A 14616-nucleotide genomic window follows, 5' to 3' on the forward strand; every position below is an offset into this window, starting at 1 on the left:
TGTTTGGCCAATCCGTTCCAGGTTTTTCGACCGCCCCTCGAAGCATAAATAAACCTTTTAATTATCCAGGAGACAATGTGGACCTCTGGCCGATGTCGACATGCCGTGAATAGTGTTGGAAGAAAAACTGGCTCGTGCCTATAACAATTTTCAATCTCGATATTGACAGATAAAACGATATCCTTTCTTTCTCGGTCAATATTTCCCGACCCATTTCTCTTAAATTATTAACAAGCCGCGTTTTAACAATTTTTTTCTAACAAAAATGAAAAAGTGGATTTTCACAATAACTGGAACTTGGCACGTGAAAGTCGGAAGCAACGAAGTGTGAAGCACAACTCACGATTATGAAGAGTTATGGACCTGTTATAGAAATGGCTTTAAAAAGTATAGTTATACTATTTCGTACGTAACTAAATTTAGCACACGTATTATGTATGATCGTATTTAATAAATGTATAAATATTTAGATAAATAATATTAAATAAGAACATGTTTTATTATTTTATAAAGTTTGTAGCTACTTCTATAATATTTACAGTAATATTAACCAATACGACGTTCATGTCATGTACTAATTATAATCTTCGAATTAATTATCAATGGTTGTATATCATAGATATTTCAGACTCTCATAGCGCAAAAATAACCTACAAAGAATAACAAGAAAACATAATACAATCACTACTACAACATAATAAAGACACACACACACACACGCACACGCACACACACACACACACACACACACACACACACACACACATGAATTAAACGACACCAGAAAAAAAGTACATTGAATGGAACACTTGAATACATTTTGAGAAAACGAAGATATATTTCACTAATTAGGCATAAAATATGCATGGAAAACAATAAACACAACTGGATAAATCTTTAGTCAAAACATCAACAAAACTAAACCATTACACAAAATTGGTATTTTTAATATGGCGTGTAGTAGTTTCATGCTTGCTCCAAAATGACCTTACATATATATATATATATATATATATATATATATCTTTTATTTTACTTCCTATTTGTCCGAATATTTTTTTCCGCATTTACAGTGTATTATGAACGCAGGGAAAAATATTCGGACACATATGAAGTGAAATAAAATATATATAAAAATATGTAAGGTCATTTGGAAACTTGGAAATATGCTAAAATGGTACATTGAAAACTAAACAATAAAAGTAAACATACAAATTCCAATAGTTCACATACATCGTTTCCACCATTCAAAACACTAAGCTAATTAAAAAGATAAAAATGACCGACGGTAACCAATCACAAATAGTTAATACATAAAAACATGAAATTTCTACATAGCGTAAAAAATGGATGTAACATTAACATACCCAAAAACTTAAAAATATACAAACAGTTTTCACCATTCAAATTGCTACACAAAAACAAAAAACTAAAGACTGACCGAAATTAAAAAAAATATCATAAATTTACAAACGCGAAAAAACCCATTAATTAAAAAATTATAAAAAAAGAACACCGTAAATATAAAAAATATATACACTCCTGCACCATCCGCAAGTTTATAACAAAGACCTAACTTCATTACAACGACTCAGATCCATCACTGAAGATGGCAAAACGCGTCTAAAGTAATTAGGGTATGGAAAAGAAATTGATCAGAAATGACTAAACTACTGCTTCCTCATACCGCAAGAAATAGAGAAAAAATCGCACGAAGGGTCAAATTTTTTGGTTTAGTCCATTCCTAAATAGAAGAACAAAGAATTTCAAATTTAAGCACTCTCATAACGCATACAAGATTTACCATTGTGTCTAGAACAATTATCTTGCTCGAGCAACTAATAGTTCAAGAACGATCGATTAGACTTACTCACGGGTTCCCACCTAAATAGAAATGAGATTTGCATTATGGATAATACCTTGGCACCCACTGATGAATAAGGCTCGTCGAACAATGACCAAACTTTTGGTTTGAGCCTTTGCCAAGCTGTGAGCCTGCCAGCGAGATAGTCTTCTTCGTAGCCGAACATCCTGGCCACCTGCTCTTCTGTCGGTCGTTCCGAGTCGATGTCCAGCTTGTCCAGGATAGCCAATGTTGTCTGAAACAAACAACACCAAAAATGTAATACACATGTAAACGATTTTTCTTTATTTATAAGATATTTTAAAAATATTACAAACGTAAGACATAGTTTTTTATATTTGTCTGAAATAAAACAATATGGATATAGTTTATAAAAATGTGTAAAGTAATATATAAATCGCTTTTGATAACAACGTGTGAAATATTTTACGATGTGGAGATGTTGGGGTGGTTAAATTCAAAGCTTTTCGATCAACACCGTTAATCCTTGGACATGGCAGCTGTTCATACCTGATAAAAAGGATTGACCTAATATCAGCAACATTGGTTATGAGTATGGGAAGGCAGTGTTCACAATGTAGATATAAAATGATAAAAAATATCCCAAATAAAATTTTTAACAATGGACCTTTTGAGGTTTGCACAAAAGAGTCGTAATTTTTAATCTTTACAGTAAATCCTAACAAAACAAATACAGTATAGTATACTTTTTATGATTTGTTTTATTTTTATAATGGGCAACATTTTGTATTTCGGGCCGGTTGTATTTTATACGACAGGCCTATACCACGTCTAGATACTTCAAAATCCTTCTGACCGTGCGTCAATAAAATCTGGACTCTAGTTTTTGCCCTGTCGTTAAAATGGATTTTCTGTATATTATAGAAATGGAATGTTTTTGATAGAATTGAGCCGTAAAGCTCAAAACCGCTTTCACGGTGGACAATGGTTGTAATAAAAACTTTTCAGAGGCATTTGGACATAACAGACTTAAAGGCAGTAACTCGGCTCTTGTACACTTGGTTTCATCCCTATACGGGATTACTGCTACTTCTTATCTGATTAATGTCACTGGGATAATCCTCTTCCCAGCTGATTTCACGGAATTCTTTTTTAGATGGAATCAAGTTATTATGCCAAAAGAAAATACTGAACTTTTTATATAAAAAAGTTTTTTTACAAAGAAGCGATAAAGCTATAATAATTAGAAAAATGTAAATCATTTTAAAATGGTTAAACAATAATGATTTTAGTATGTAATTACATAAAACACTAAATTTTATTATGTTAAATTTCTTCTAATGAACATTTTTTTATCTGAGATAAAGAAACAATTAAAATTTGCTGTACATTACTTTATATTTAAAAATAAAAATCGTTAGCATTTAGAGCCGTTTTATATGCAATTAATATTCTTGAATAATTGGCCCAATTTAACATAGAACACGAGCGTTCGTCCAAATCAGTTCCTTACCCTTTTTGCCATTTCTCACCTCAAATCGAGTCATTATTAAACTTTCATCCATCCAATTTCGGCAAAAGTTTTGGTCTTTTGCTAGGTCTATTCTCGCAACTGTGATCCAAGCTTAGTTCTACACATTGTACTTGGATTTATCTAAGAATTTTTTAAGGGTTTGTAAGAGGGAAGTTTTCGTAAGCTCTTAAAAAGGGGGGAAACTTGAAACACCATTCCGAACATCTGCGAAGTTTCTCCGGGATTGGAATTTCTGAAATGTGTAATAGAATCGAATGCTTAAATATTTACATCGTTTCACCAACGAAAAGGAAGTGATGTATTTTTTATTAGAAGGTTTACAACTAAAAAATAATAATTTAAGCTATTTTAATGATCCGGAACGACCTCATGTTGCAAGTATGATTGAGGATGATCATAGCTAGAACCAAGATTCACGTGCAATAAAAATCCTCAAATATAGCATAGAATTTGTTCTAAAATATTCAAATACTCAGCGTGAATGCCACTTTTTTTTAATAACAAGAGTATTACCAGATCACGGATTTGAACCAAACTATTAATTATACGCTACTTCTTGTGAATAGGCCATGGTTTCGCCAAAAAATTGCAAGTTAAAATTTTACGTTATTAATATTTTTATTTCGCCTTTCCACTTGATCAAATCAACTATGTGAATACACCATTTTACAGCTTTTTTAATAGAGATTGCAACAAAAGTATAGCAACAGCTGTCGAATTTTATCAATAACCAAAACAATTCTAAAAATGAAACATTTTTCAGGTAAATTTGGTCATTTCTATCTAGGTAATTTTTTTCGTGAAACTGATATGAAATTTTGTTTTACCACCTCTAGAAATCCTTAAATATAATATTTTTTAATTAAATTTGTTGAGTTTTTGACCCTGAAAATTTTTCCGAGTTTTGAGATATCGTTATCTGAATATCAGTCATCTCAGTCAAGTTGTCAAAATTATCAGTTAAACAATTAATTTACACCAATTTTCACGAAAGTCGTTATCTAAAACTTTTAAAATCACGAAGTAGACAATGAGGTTAAGTTTTGACTATTTTCTGACCTATTTTCCTTACAGAATGTTTTGTTTAAATATGCAAAATAGCAATGTTTTGTTGATTAATGGTGATTGGTAAATTTTTTTTTTCAAAATCTAAATTTAGTCGCAATTAAATGAGCATAAATGGTTATTCCGAGATTATAAAAATATTATTTTTGGTGTATTAAATTCACTGTTAATTAAAATAAAAACTATTGTCCTACGACGGAATATATTCTAATTTGGAATAATTGAAAAAACAAATAAACAAAATACTGCTATTTTACATACTATAACAAACATTCAGTAAGCAAAGTAAGCCAGAAAATTGTCAGCCAGACCTCATTGTCAGAATCCTGATTGTAACAATGTAATCTGTACACGTATCACTCAGTCTAAAAACCCAGGATCGTTGTAAGTTGCGGCACAAAGCAAAATCCATGGAATCTTTGGAGTTGCGTAAACTGCATTTTCAGTTAAGAGATGCTTTTTAAAAACGTGTCAAAAAGAATTTTTTATGAATAGGGATTGGCTGCAGCGCATGCTTGAATTATCCCATGAATAATACAACAGTTACTTACCAAGAGGAAATTATTTTTTAAAATTAAATTACATTTACAAATCTGTATACCTTTATTAATTTTTTTTAAAGATACCGTCAAGAAAGAAAGGTCAGCCGTGCAGCTGGCGTCAGGCGATAAGATGAGGCTGACATCTCCAGTTGGCAACTTCTGACTTTTCAATATCTCACTTTCGTTGGGTCGATTTTCCCTTTTTTCGCATTTATCTTTCGTGAACACGTGCCAGTTTATCTTCGTTTTCTCGCTAGAACGATGTTTTATAATTTTTTGCCTTCATCCTTCTTGAAAGCGGAATCAAGTAGGCTAACATCTTTTTGTGTAAAGTTAGAACAAAACCTTCGTTTAATATTAAAATGAAAGTAGACAAACAATTTATAAAATCATAATACGCATTTTTGATTTGATAGAAAAAATTCAAAAAGAACTAACATTCTTTGCATTTTTTGTGTTCATTATTCCACAAATTTTTATGATAAATTATTCAAATACAATAAAATTATATATATTTTTTGTATTATCGGGTTGTCCGGAAAATAATGCAGGATTTTAAGTTTTCATTAAAAAAAATCTATATAAAATATTCTGTTTACGTNAAGTTACCAACACGTTGGGAGAAATGTATTGAGAGTATGGGAAATTATTTTGATTAAAGAACATTGCTTTAAAGTAACTAGTTTCTTTTTTTTTTGTTTAATACCAAAATCCTGCATTATTTTCCGGACAACCCAATAATTAATCTGAATGTAAGGTATTGGTTGAGATAAAAAATCACGAGCGGGATTCGAACCCACAACCTTCGTGCTAGGTACGCCGCTGCTCTACCACTTTAGCTATCGTGACTTCGATCCACTCAGGCACTAACTTTCCATACCAACCCACCTTTCGAATTTTCCCTACTTTTTGGCATTTTTCAATTTTTTTTAATCTCAACCAATACCTTACATAAAGATTAATTAATTGAAAAAAGTTAATTGACTAATCGGACCACGAACTTTAATGGATTTAATAAGTAAAGTAAAGTATGTCTTCACCCTGCGTGGCCATTTCATTTGTCGCCGAAATCGAATAGATTACACGACATTTGAAAAATCGCAAAAAGGAGGGAAAATCAAAAAGTGGGGGTTGAGATGGTCGGTTGGTGTCCGAGTGGAAGGTAGGCATGAGAGCTCAAGTGGTAGAGCAGCGTCGTATTTAGCCGAAGGTCGCGGGTTCGAATCCCGCTTGTGACATTAACTTTTTCATTTCAACCAATACCTTCCATAAAGATTGATTAATTATAAAAAGTTAATTGGCCAATTGGACAATGAACTCTAATGCATATATTTGTTGTTTTGTTCATTATATCAGACATAATGTAAAAAAACACGAAACTATTTTTATTTACCAATTCAATAATTTTTCTAAATACCTTCTCTTATTACCTAAAAACGAGGATTACCCTTCTCCATATTCTGGTTGAATAACTTGTGAGAAGTTGTCCCGTACATTCCATACTTGGCAGTCCAAGTGGAAAAATTTGATTCAGCTAAAATTGGCAAATGTTTCTGAGAATTTAATGTATTTACTCCCATTTCATGCAAACGTTAATAAGTAGAAATGGATTCAACAATGTTTAAAATCCTGCTATTTAAGAATATTGCTTATAATTTTTAGAACATAAGTTTAATATTTAAAATAATACCTGTGTATCTCTATGAATGCTATAAGTGGACCAACAACAGGGCTCGACTTGGTTTGAGTCCAAGCCCCAGAATTCAAGTTCCTCTTCAAAAAGCGGTCCGCAAACATTGGTCGGGTAATGCAATTTGCCGGTCCTTTAAAAAAGCATAAACACAACAAAAAAGTTAACATAATTAAAATGGATACTTTATAAAGTAATACCTTACCTGTAATAATTGAGCACTTGGGCAAAAACACCGGGGTGTCTGTCGAAAAAATACTCGTTGAGCAGGGGGTCATAGTTGGCCAGGGCTTCTGTGAGACGAGATAACCGTGTGGCTGGGATTTTTTTCAGAGTAGCTTTATAAGTCTCGTATCGAATTCCACCAACGTTCAATATAATCCTGTTCTCGCCGTCCATAGCATCTCATCACTTTCGAAGTGAAACGATACCTGAAAAAGAAAGAACAGAGCTTATGATATCGAGATTATAGTCACGTATACGTAGTAATAATTTGTACATTTCCACAATAAGTACATGAATCCGTCAAAGAACGTTTTTGATCTTTTGGTTAGAAAGGATGCAGTTATCACCCAGTAGTTGTTATTTCTAGATTTTGAGGTATATATTTCGCTTTCTTCACGGCAAATTAATGAAAAATTAAAATAAACATAAAACATTTAAGAGATCTGGAATCCACATAGATTCTCCATTAACGGTCCTTAGTTATGACAACTATATATAATATTTACAATATATTATATTCAAATAATTTAACAATCATTTACAACAACCATTGTAAACAAACGATTTTTAACCACCACATAAACCAAGTTTCCGTGGAGGTTTGGATCTTTTTTAAGTTCAAAATAAGTGTATTTTAACATTACTATAATTACACTCATTATACGAAGCGTTTATGAGGGGTATTTACCTTCATGTTTTGAGCAATAAAATTAATTATATGACTTTCATACAGGAAACTGCAGATGTGGGCATGTGGTTAAGGCGTTCGACTCGATCATCTATCATCGATCATCAGGTGTGATTGCTCCTAGAAACCAAATATGCCGGATTTTTATAGTTTTTATAATATTTAATAATAAAATTCCGTTTTTTTCAAAAAAAATTTTACAGCGTATGACGAACGATACTGTGCGGAGCACAAGTCTGGGGTCATCGCAGCTAAGAAATTGTGGAAATACCTTCAAATATTTTATAAAGAAATGTTTTAGTTTGCCGACAAACACACCTGTTTACATCATTTATCTAGAATCTGGACTTTTCCCAATATTTTTGTTCACACTAAAATTTAATTTATGCTATATAAATAAATGTCTAAGCTTAGTAGATATCGTAAAATAGTTTTAAGTGAAATAATCAATTGAAAGCTGTTTTGGTACAATGGTATAAATAAACTTTCTGAAAAGTGTCATTTGAACATAACGGATTTATTGCAGGGTAAAAGACAAATTGTGAATTTAATAGATACAATTAAAAATTCAATGCATGCTGATTACAGACTAAGAGTTGAAAACAGTACTCGTCATCCTCTCTATAAACATTTGTGTAATTTAATCCAATATATAAGGTCCGAAATAAATACAAGTTCGATAAGTTGACTGATAAAGATTAGAGGTGAGTTATTGGGTTGTCCGGAAAATAATGCAGGATTTTAAGTTTTCATTAAAAAAAATCTATATAAAATATTCTGTTTACGTTTACAGGATTANAGTTAGTAACTATAAAAATTTATAGTTTTATTTTTACGTTACCTATTTTATTATAAACTAAGTATAATTCCAATGGTAATTTTCAATTTGCAGGTGCTAATAGAATTTGAATAAAAGGGCGATTTAAGCCGACCTGATGAACGAAGTTTTTTTTTAAAAATAGAATGCCCTATTTTTTCACAAAGGTTGCAGACCCTTCCAATTCTCAAAAATTGTTTAAAAATAAAAAGTATTTTCTATTATATTTTATAATTCATTAACAATATTCGAAGCGTTAAGGTTCATGTCAAAAATGGAGGCGGTTCTGTAGAATCGAATTTGTCGTGATAGATTGATAGACAAAAAACTAATTAAAAATTGATGTTTTTCTTCAGTACAATATAATTTCAATTTATCGTTATTATTTAGAAAAAGTAACACAAATAACTGTTCACATTTTATTGAAATAAAATTTGAATTTTTTTCCTTTTTAATTGTGACTCATATGACAAATTGAAACTATAGATAATTATTCAGAAATCGTGAGATGCGGTCTGGTGTGATGTAGGTTTCAGAAAAACATTTTCTTTGTCGTGCCAACGTTTCGATCTTTATTGAGATCATCTTCAGGGACTGGGATTTACAAACATTGACATTCCAAGTCAGTCGTTTGAATTAAAAGAAAGAAAAAAACTCGTGAAAGATGATCGAAATAATTTTATCAAAATAACTGTAATCTTTTTTTGATAAAAAATATTTTCTCTCGGAAATTTCGAGAAATTTGGTTAAATAAATGTGTGGTAGTTAGTGACCGTTAATCGATAATTATTCAGAAATCGTGAGATGAGATCTGGTGTGATGTAGGTTTCAGGAAAACATTTTCTTTATCGTGCCAACGTTTCGATCTTTATTGAGATCATCTTCAGAACGTGGGTTTTAGAAACATTGTTTACATTTAACAAATACATGTAGGATGTGGAAAAATGTGAATTTATGCAATGCAAAATATATATTTTATATTCAATCAAAGTATTTCTCCTCACTCAAAGTATTTGTCTTCTGTGTAATTGTGCCATTCTTGCGTGTCGTATTGAGAGTGCCAGTGCGATATTGCTGTTTTATGTTTATAATGCTGTTCTGAATAATTATCGATTAACAGTCACTAATCACCAAACATTTCTACACGAAATGAACCTATAGAGTTATGAAGAAAAACTTCAATCGACGAATTTTTTGCGTTTTTGGCATCATTTTTTGAGAATTGAAAATATGTTCGAACTGCACGAAAAAATAGGGCATTATATTTGATAAAACGTCGATCGCAAGGTCGGCTTAAAGCGCCGTTTTATTCAAATTATATAAGCACCTTCAGATTAAAAATTACCTTTGAAATTATATATAGTTTTATAATAAAATAAGCAGCGTAAGGATAAAAGGACCATGCCTTTTAAAAAATTATAAGCACACGCATATATGGTTACGGTTTCTACGAGCAATCAAATCTGAAGAATCAGAGATGATCTAATAAATGGTTGAAAAGGATGAATGTAATAACAACTTTGTGAATCGAACTTTGTGACCTTCGTTTTTACCAATTAACTGGTATATTCACTTTACCAACTTTCAACTTATGTCAATAGTTGCACTAACACCAAAAATCTAAGAACCAGTATCTTTGTGTCATCTCTTCTAGTCAGTTTGCATTAATTTCACATACGGAAACCTTACCCGTTTTGCTATTTGAACCTATTTCATTTGTAAAACCTTACAATATACATACCTATGGTACCTGCACTGTTTGAAATATATCTAGTGATTTTATCTTACAAAATTCTATAACATTGTATAATTCTATAAATTATCGCAATGTAACATGTCAGTGTACGACATCAAACGTGTTGTATCATTAATTCATATTTAATAGCATTGTGGTATTTTAACGTATTGAATGTCATCGTACAGTGGGCATTTATGATGCATGTTGAATATTACGTATCGCATTTACTAATCTTACCAAACCGTATTTCATTTCCTTGGAACGAATTGATTCTAAACGTGTAGAATCGAATCTGATAATGTAAATCTGTTTAATGAATATTGTGGTTATTAGAATATTTATTTTAGACTATATACAATTATGCACAAAATAAGACAATATCGATTAGATTCAGAGAATCCAATCCGATTACACGACATTTGAAAAATGGCAAAAAGGAGGGAAAATTCAAAAGGTGCGGTTGAGATGGGAAGTTAGTGTCCGAGTGGATCGAGGTCACGATAGCTCAAGTGGTAGAGCAGCGGCGTATCAAGCCGAAGATTGTGGGTTCAAATCCCGCTCGTGCCATTGACTTTTTAATCTCACCTAAAAACCTTAATTAATTATAATATCGATTAGGTTTCGTGGTCCGATTGACCAAATAAATTCTTTTCAATTAATTAATCTTAAGGTACTTTTAAGAATAATTACTAAGCTATCGTGACTTCGATCCACTCGGACACCAACTCCTCATCCCATCCCACCTTTTGGAATCACGATAGCTCAAGTGGTAGAGCAGCGGCGTATTTAGCCGAATATCGTGGGTTCGAATACCGCTCGTGACACTGACTTTTTTATCTCAACCAATGCCTTACTTAAAGATTAATTAACTGAAATTAATACAATATAATAAAAAAACTTTTATTTTTGTAGTTCGTTTCTGATTTGATTTTTCCAAACAATGACGTATTTCTATGGCTGTCCAGAGGTGTAGTAATAAAAAGAAAATCGAACACCTGATGGAGTGTAAAATTGAAAAATAATAGAGTATAGACAATGTTAGAATATGGAGGCATAAATGTATTATGTGGACAACTGCTCCTAGAAAAAAATGTCTTCACTTTAAAATAAAATCTTTTCCAATTGGATTTCTTCTTCTTTTTTATGTTTGCAGAGGAAAATAATTCGTTTTAGGCTTTTCGTAATTGACATCCTTCTATGGAAGGAAACTCCAACTTTCGTAATAGTAAAAGCGATAGTACGGAGAATTCAATATCACCCTCCCTCGCAGGAGAGGGGAAGAAACAAAGGGGCGTTAAGTTTGTGACGTAACTTACTCTATTTATGGTTATTGTAATATGGGAATTTCTAGTTTGGCTGATCCCGTAGAAATTCAATCTAACCATTTTCCATAAAGAAAAATGGCGTACATGTATTCAAGAGTGTATTTCTGTACACATGTTTATGTAGTAAAGAAACAGAAAAGAAAATAAAACTAACAGACACAAAGATAATACGAAATATTCAAATATTATTTGGTAAAAATGACTTGATTAAGTTCATTTTAACATTAAGTAAATCATAAATTTGTATGTAATTCTGGTATTTACAATTGCACGAAATATATTACATGAACAGAATTTAATTTCTTTTCATTCCAATTTTTTTCTGATTGTGTTGTACCTCCTTGTTTTTCTCACTCTTCTGAACGATTTATCTCCCTTCTAATGTATAAATCTTTCGTTCATTTACACTTTGTTAGGTAATCTATTCCTATCTACGCAAAATCCCGCCTTTATCCAATTCACTTAAAATGATTTTGTTGCAAAAGTTTCTTCACCGTAATTTTCAGAATATATATAACATACGAAGTACAGATAATACATATCGTAATAATATATACAATGTAATAATTAATTATTATTACAAATTTGACCGCTTGACCAATTAATATCATTTAATTAATTAAGGTTTTAAGTTGAGATAAAAAAAGTCAGTGTCACGAGCGGGATTCGAACCCACGACCTTCGGCTTGAGCTCAAGTGGTAGAGTAGCGGCGTATCAAGCCGAAGGTCATGGGTTTGAATCCCGCTCGTGACACTGACTTTTTTTATCTCCACTTAAAACCTTAATTAATTATATGATATTAATTGGTCAAGCGGACCACTAAAATTAGCGAATTTAATTTTTACAAATTTTTATTTTTCTATTTTTTATTTATTGATTTTGTAATTAATTATTTTTTATATTTTTTAATACGAGCGCGCGCGCGTGTGTAAGAGAGAGAGAGAGAGAGAGAGAGAGAGAGAGAGAGAGAGAGAGAGAGAGAGAGAGAGAGAGAGAGAGAGTGAGAGAGAGAGAGAGAGAGAATGAGGGAGAGACTGAGAGATCATGATTAAGAGAAAACAATGGTCAAAACAATAAGAGAAATACATGCGATCTAACTGGAGAGTAGAGAGATAGAGAAATAAATGGATGGCTCTAGATATTGATTGATAGATAAAACAATTGAAGAATGAGTACAAAGTGAGAGAAAGTGCAGTAAGAGATGTGTTGTTAATTATAAATATAATTGTTTTTCCATATTTATTACGGTAAAATAGGAATACATTTTTACACTCATACGAGAACGTAGAAACATAGATAAATTGAACATATATATGGGAGGTTTACGACAAGCGCTATATGCTCAAAAAGGATTTTCTTTTCATGATTCTGTTTGTATATTTCTATTGTATTATTCTATTTGTTTGAACTGTCCAGGTTGCCTATTCTTGCTACAGTTTCCCTATTGCATTTAATTTATTCTCTAACATAACATATTCTGTTTTTGTAGAAGGTACAAAAGTGTTAAAGGAAACTTTTCAATATTGGGGTGACTGGATGTGTCGTGATAAATTAGATATTGATGCGAAGCAAAAGAAAATTCCTACAATCTTTACATCATTTTGGAAAACACACGGTATATACAGATTTATAAACAGTGGATATTTATTGAAAAATTAACATCATACACATTCCACTGTTATTGGAATTATTTGGGTATCGGACATCGTCGCCATTTTCGGAATTCTAAGAACTCCAAACGTCTTGTCGCCTTGGAATAACTGTCATCAAGCAAATTCAAATTGTATGGACAAAGTAAAACGTATTTTTATTATTTTAGACATTGGGGTAAGGTATCGATAATAAGAAAGTAGTGTCGTAACGGGACGAAGCGGATCAAAATGGATCTTTTGGTGTATTTGAGGGCTGAAAAGCATATCCTGTAAATCAAGAAAACCGTGACTAACATGCTGGGATAGAATGCTTTAAACCGTAGTCACGTAACTAAATCAAGAAGGACTCGGGGATTTAAAAAGTGATCTAAATTTATAATCTCCAAGTCGATAAAATCTGTCGGGCGGAGGCCGACATTATTGCTTCCTAATATAATATTTGAACAGAAATTGCTTATCTTTGTGGAATAGCCTCGTGGTTCCTCACATTTACACACCGCATTGCAACTGATATTTAAGACTCGGCAATGTTTTTCGAACAATAAAATGCGTCCTTTTATTTTACGTGAGGGCATGAATATATCTCATGTTTTAGTTTTGAGCCACGTTTTTCACAATTGTCTAGTTTGAAATTGACATTTTACGAACTAGGTGAAACATGCTGAAACTGATAAATATAAATGCATTAGTTTGTGCATTTTAGATAAAATGTAGTACAACATATAACATAGTTTCTTTACTCATACTACTAATTTATTCGTCAATTTCGCCCTAAATCCTTGCTTTTTATTGTACCCAGTCTATAAAACTAAGAAAAATTGGATGATAGTTGTCTTACGAAATACGTTATAAATTTAATTATTAACAGATGTATCTTTCATTTCTCCAACGTTTTACAAACTGTTAGTTTTTTATTAATGATTTCCAAAAAGAGCATGATTTGTTGATGTTCAATTTGAATACAATAAATAGTTAAAGTTTTATTTGTAAAATATTTTGAAAACCGACATACTAACATTGATAGTTAAAAGCTTGAAATAACCCACTATTTATTGCATAGTTTTTTTAAGAAAAAGAGGGCCTTCTTTGTATGTTGCTTTTTGTGCTGCATCTAATTAACTATTTTACAATATTTAAAAACTAATTGTGAATATGTGTAGCTATTACAATCATATATTATATACGATTATACATAATTATAATAAAATGATTATTCAGAAATCGTGAGATGCAGTCTGGTGTGATGTAGGTTTCGGAAAAACATTTTCCACGACGTATTTAACCGTATTTGTTAAATTTAAACAATGTTTGTAAATCCCACGCCCTGAAGATGATCTCAATAAAGATCGAAACGTTGCACGATAAAGAAAATGTTTTTCTGAAACCTACATCATACCAGACCGAATCTCACGATTTCTGAATAATCATCGACTAACGGTCACTAATCACCACATATTTTTTTTAAATAGTTATATATACATCTATTATATACATAACTAACCTATATATATATA

At 31.5% G+C, this 14616-nt stretch overlaps 1 protein-coding gene across 4 annotated transcripts in view; it reads right to left on the minus strand.

The window, feature by feature from the left end:
• LOC106670140 (potassium voltage-gated channel protein Shaw-like) overlaps positions 1 to 14616 on the minus strand; it is a 268915-nt gene that overhangs the window by 159485 nt on the left and 94814 nt on the right. For 3 of the 4 annotated variants that reach the window (XM_014400218.2, XM_014400217.2, XM_024230690.1), the window contains 3 exons: positions 6862 to 7087; positions 6657 to 6789; positions 1920 to 2099 (listed from right to left, as the gene is read on the minus strand). In XM_014400218.2, coding sequence (XP_014255704.1) covers positions 1920 to 2099; positions 6657 to 6789; positions 6862 to 7055 — 507 coding nt within the window. In that variant the 5' untranslated portion in view covers positions 7056 to 7087. Of the gene's footprint in view, positions 1 to 1919; positions 2100 to 6656; positions 6790 to 6861; positions 7088 to 7569; positions 7632 to 14616 lie in introns of those variants that run through there. The other variant, XM_024230691.1, reaches the window with a different exon arrangement.

Source organism: Cimex lectularius, unplaced genomic scaffold (genome assembly GCF_000648675.2).
Source record: "Cimex lectularius strain Harlan isolate CLEC.00 unplaced genomic scaffold, Clec_2.1 scaffold40, whole genome shotgun sequence".
Classification (NCBI taxonomy): Eukaryota; Metazoa; Arthropoda; class Insecta; order Hemiptera; family Cimicidae; genus Cimex; species Cimex lectularius.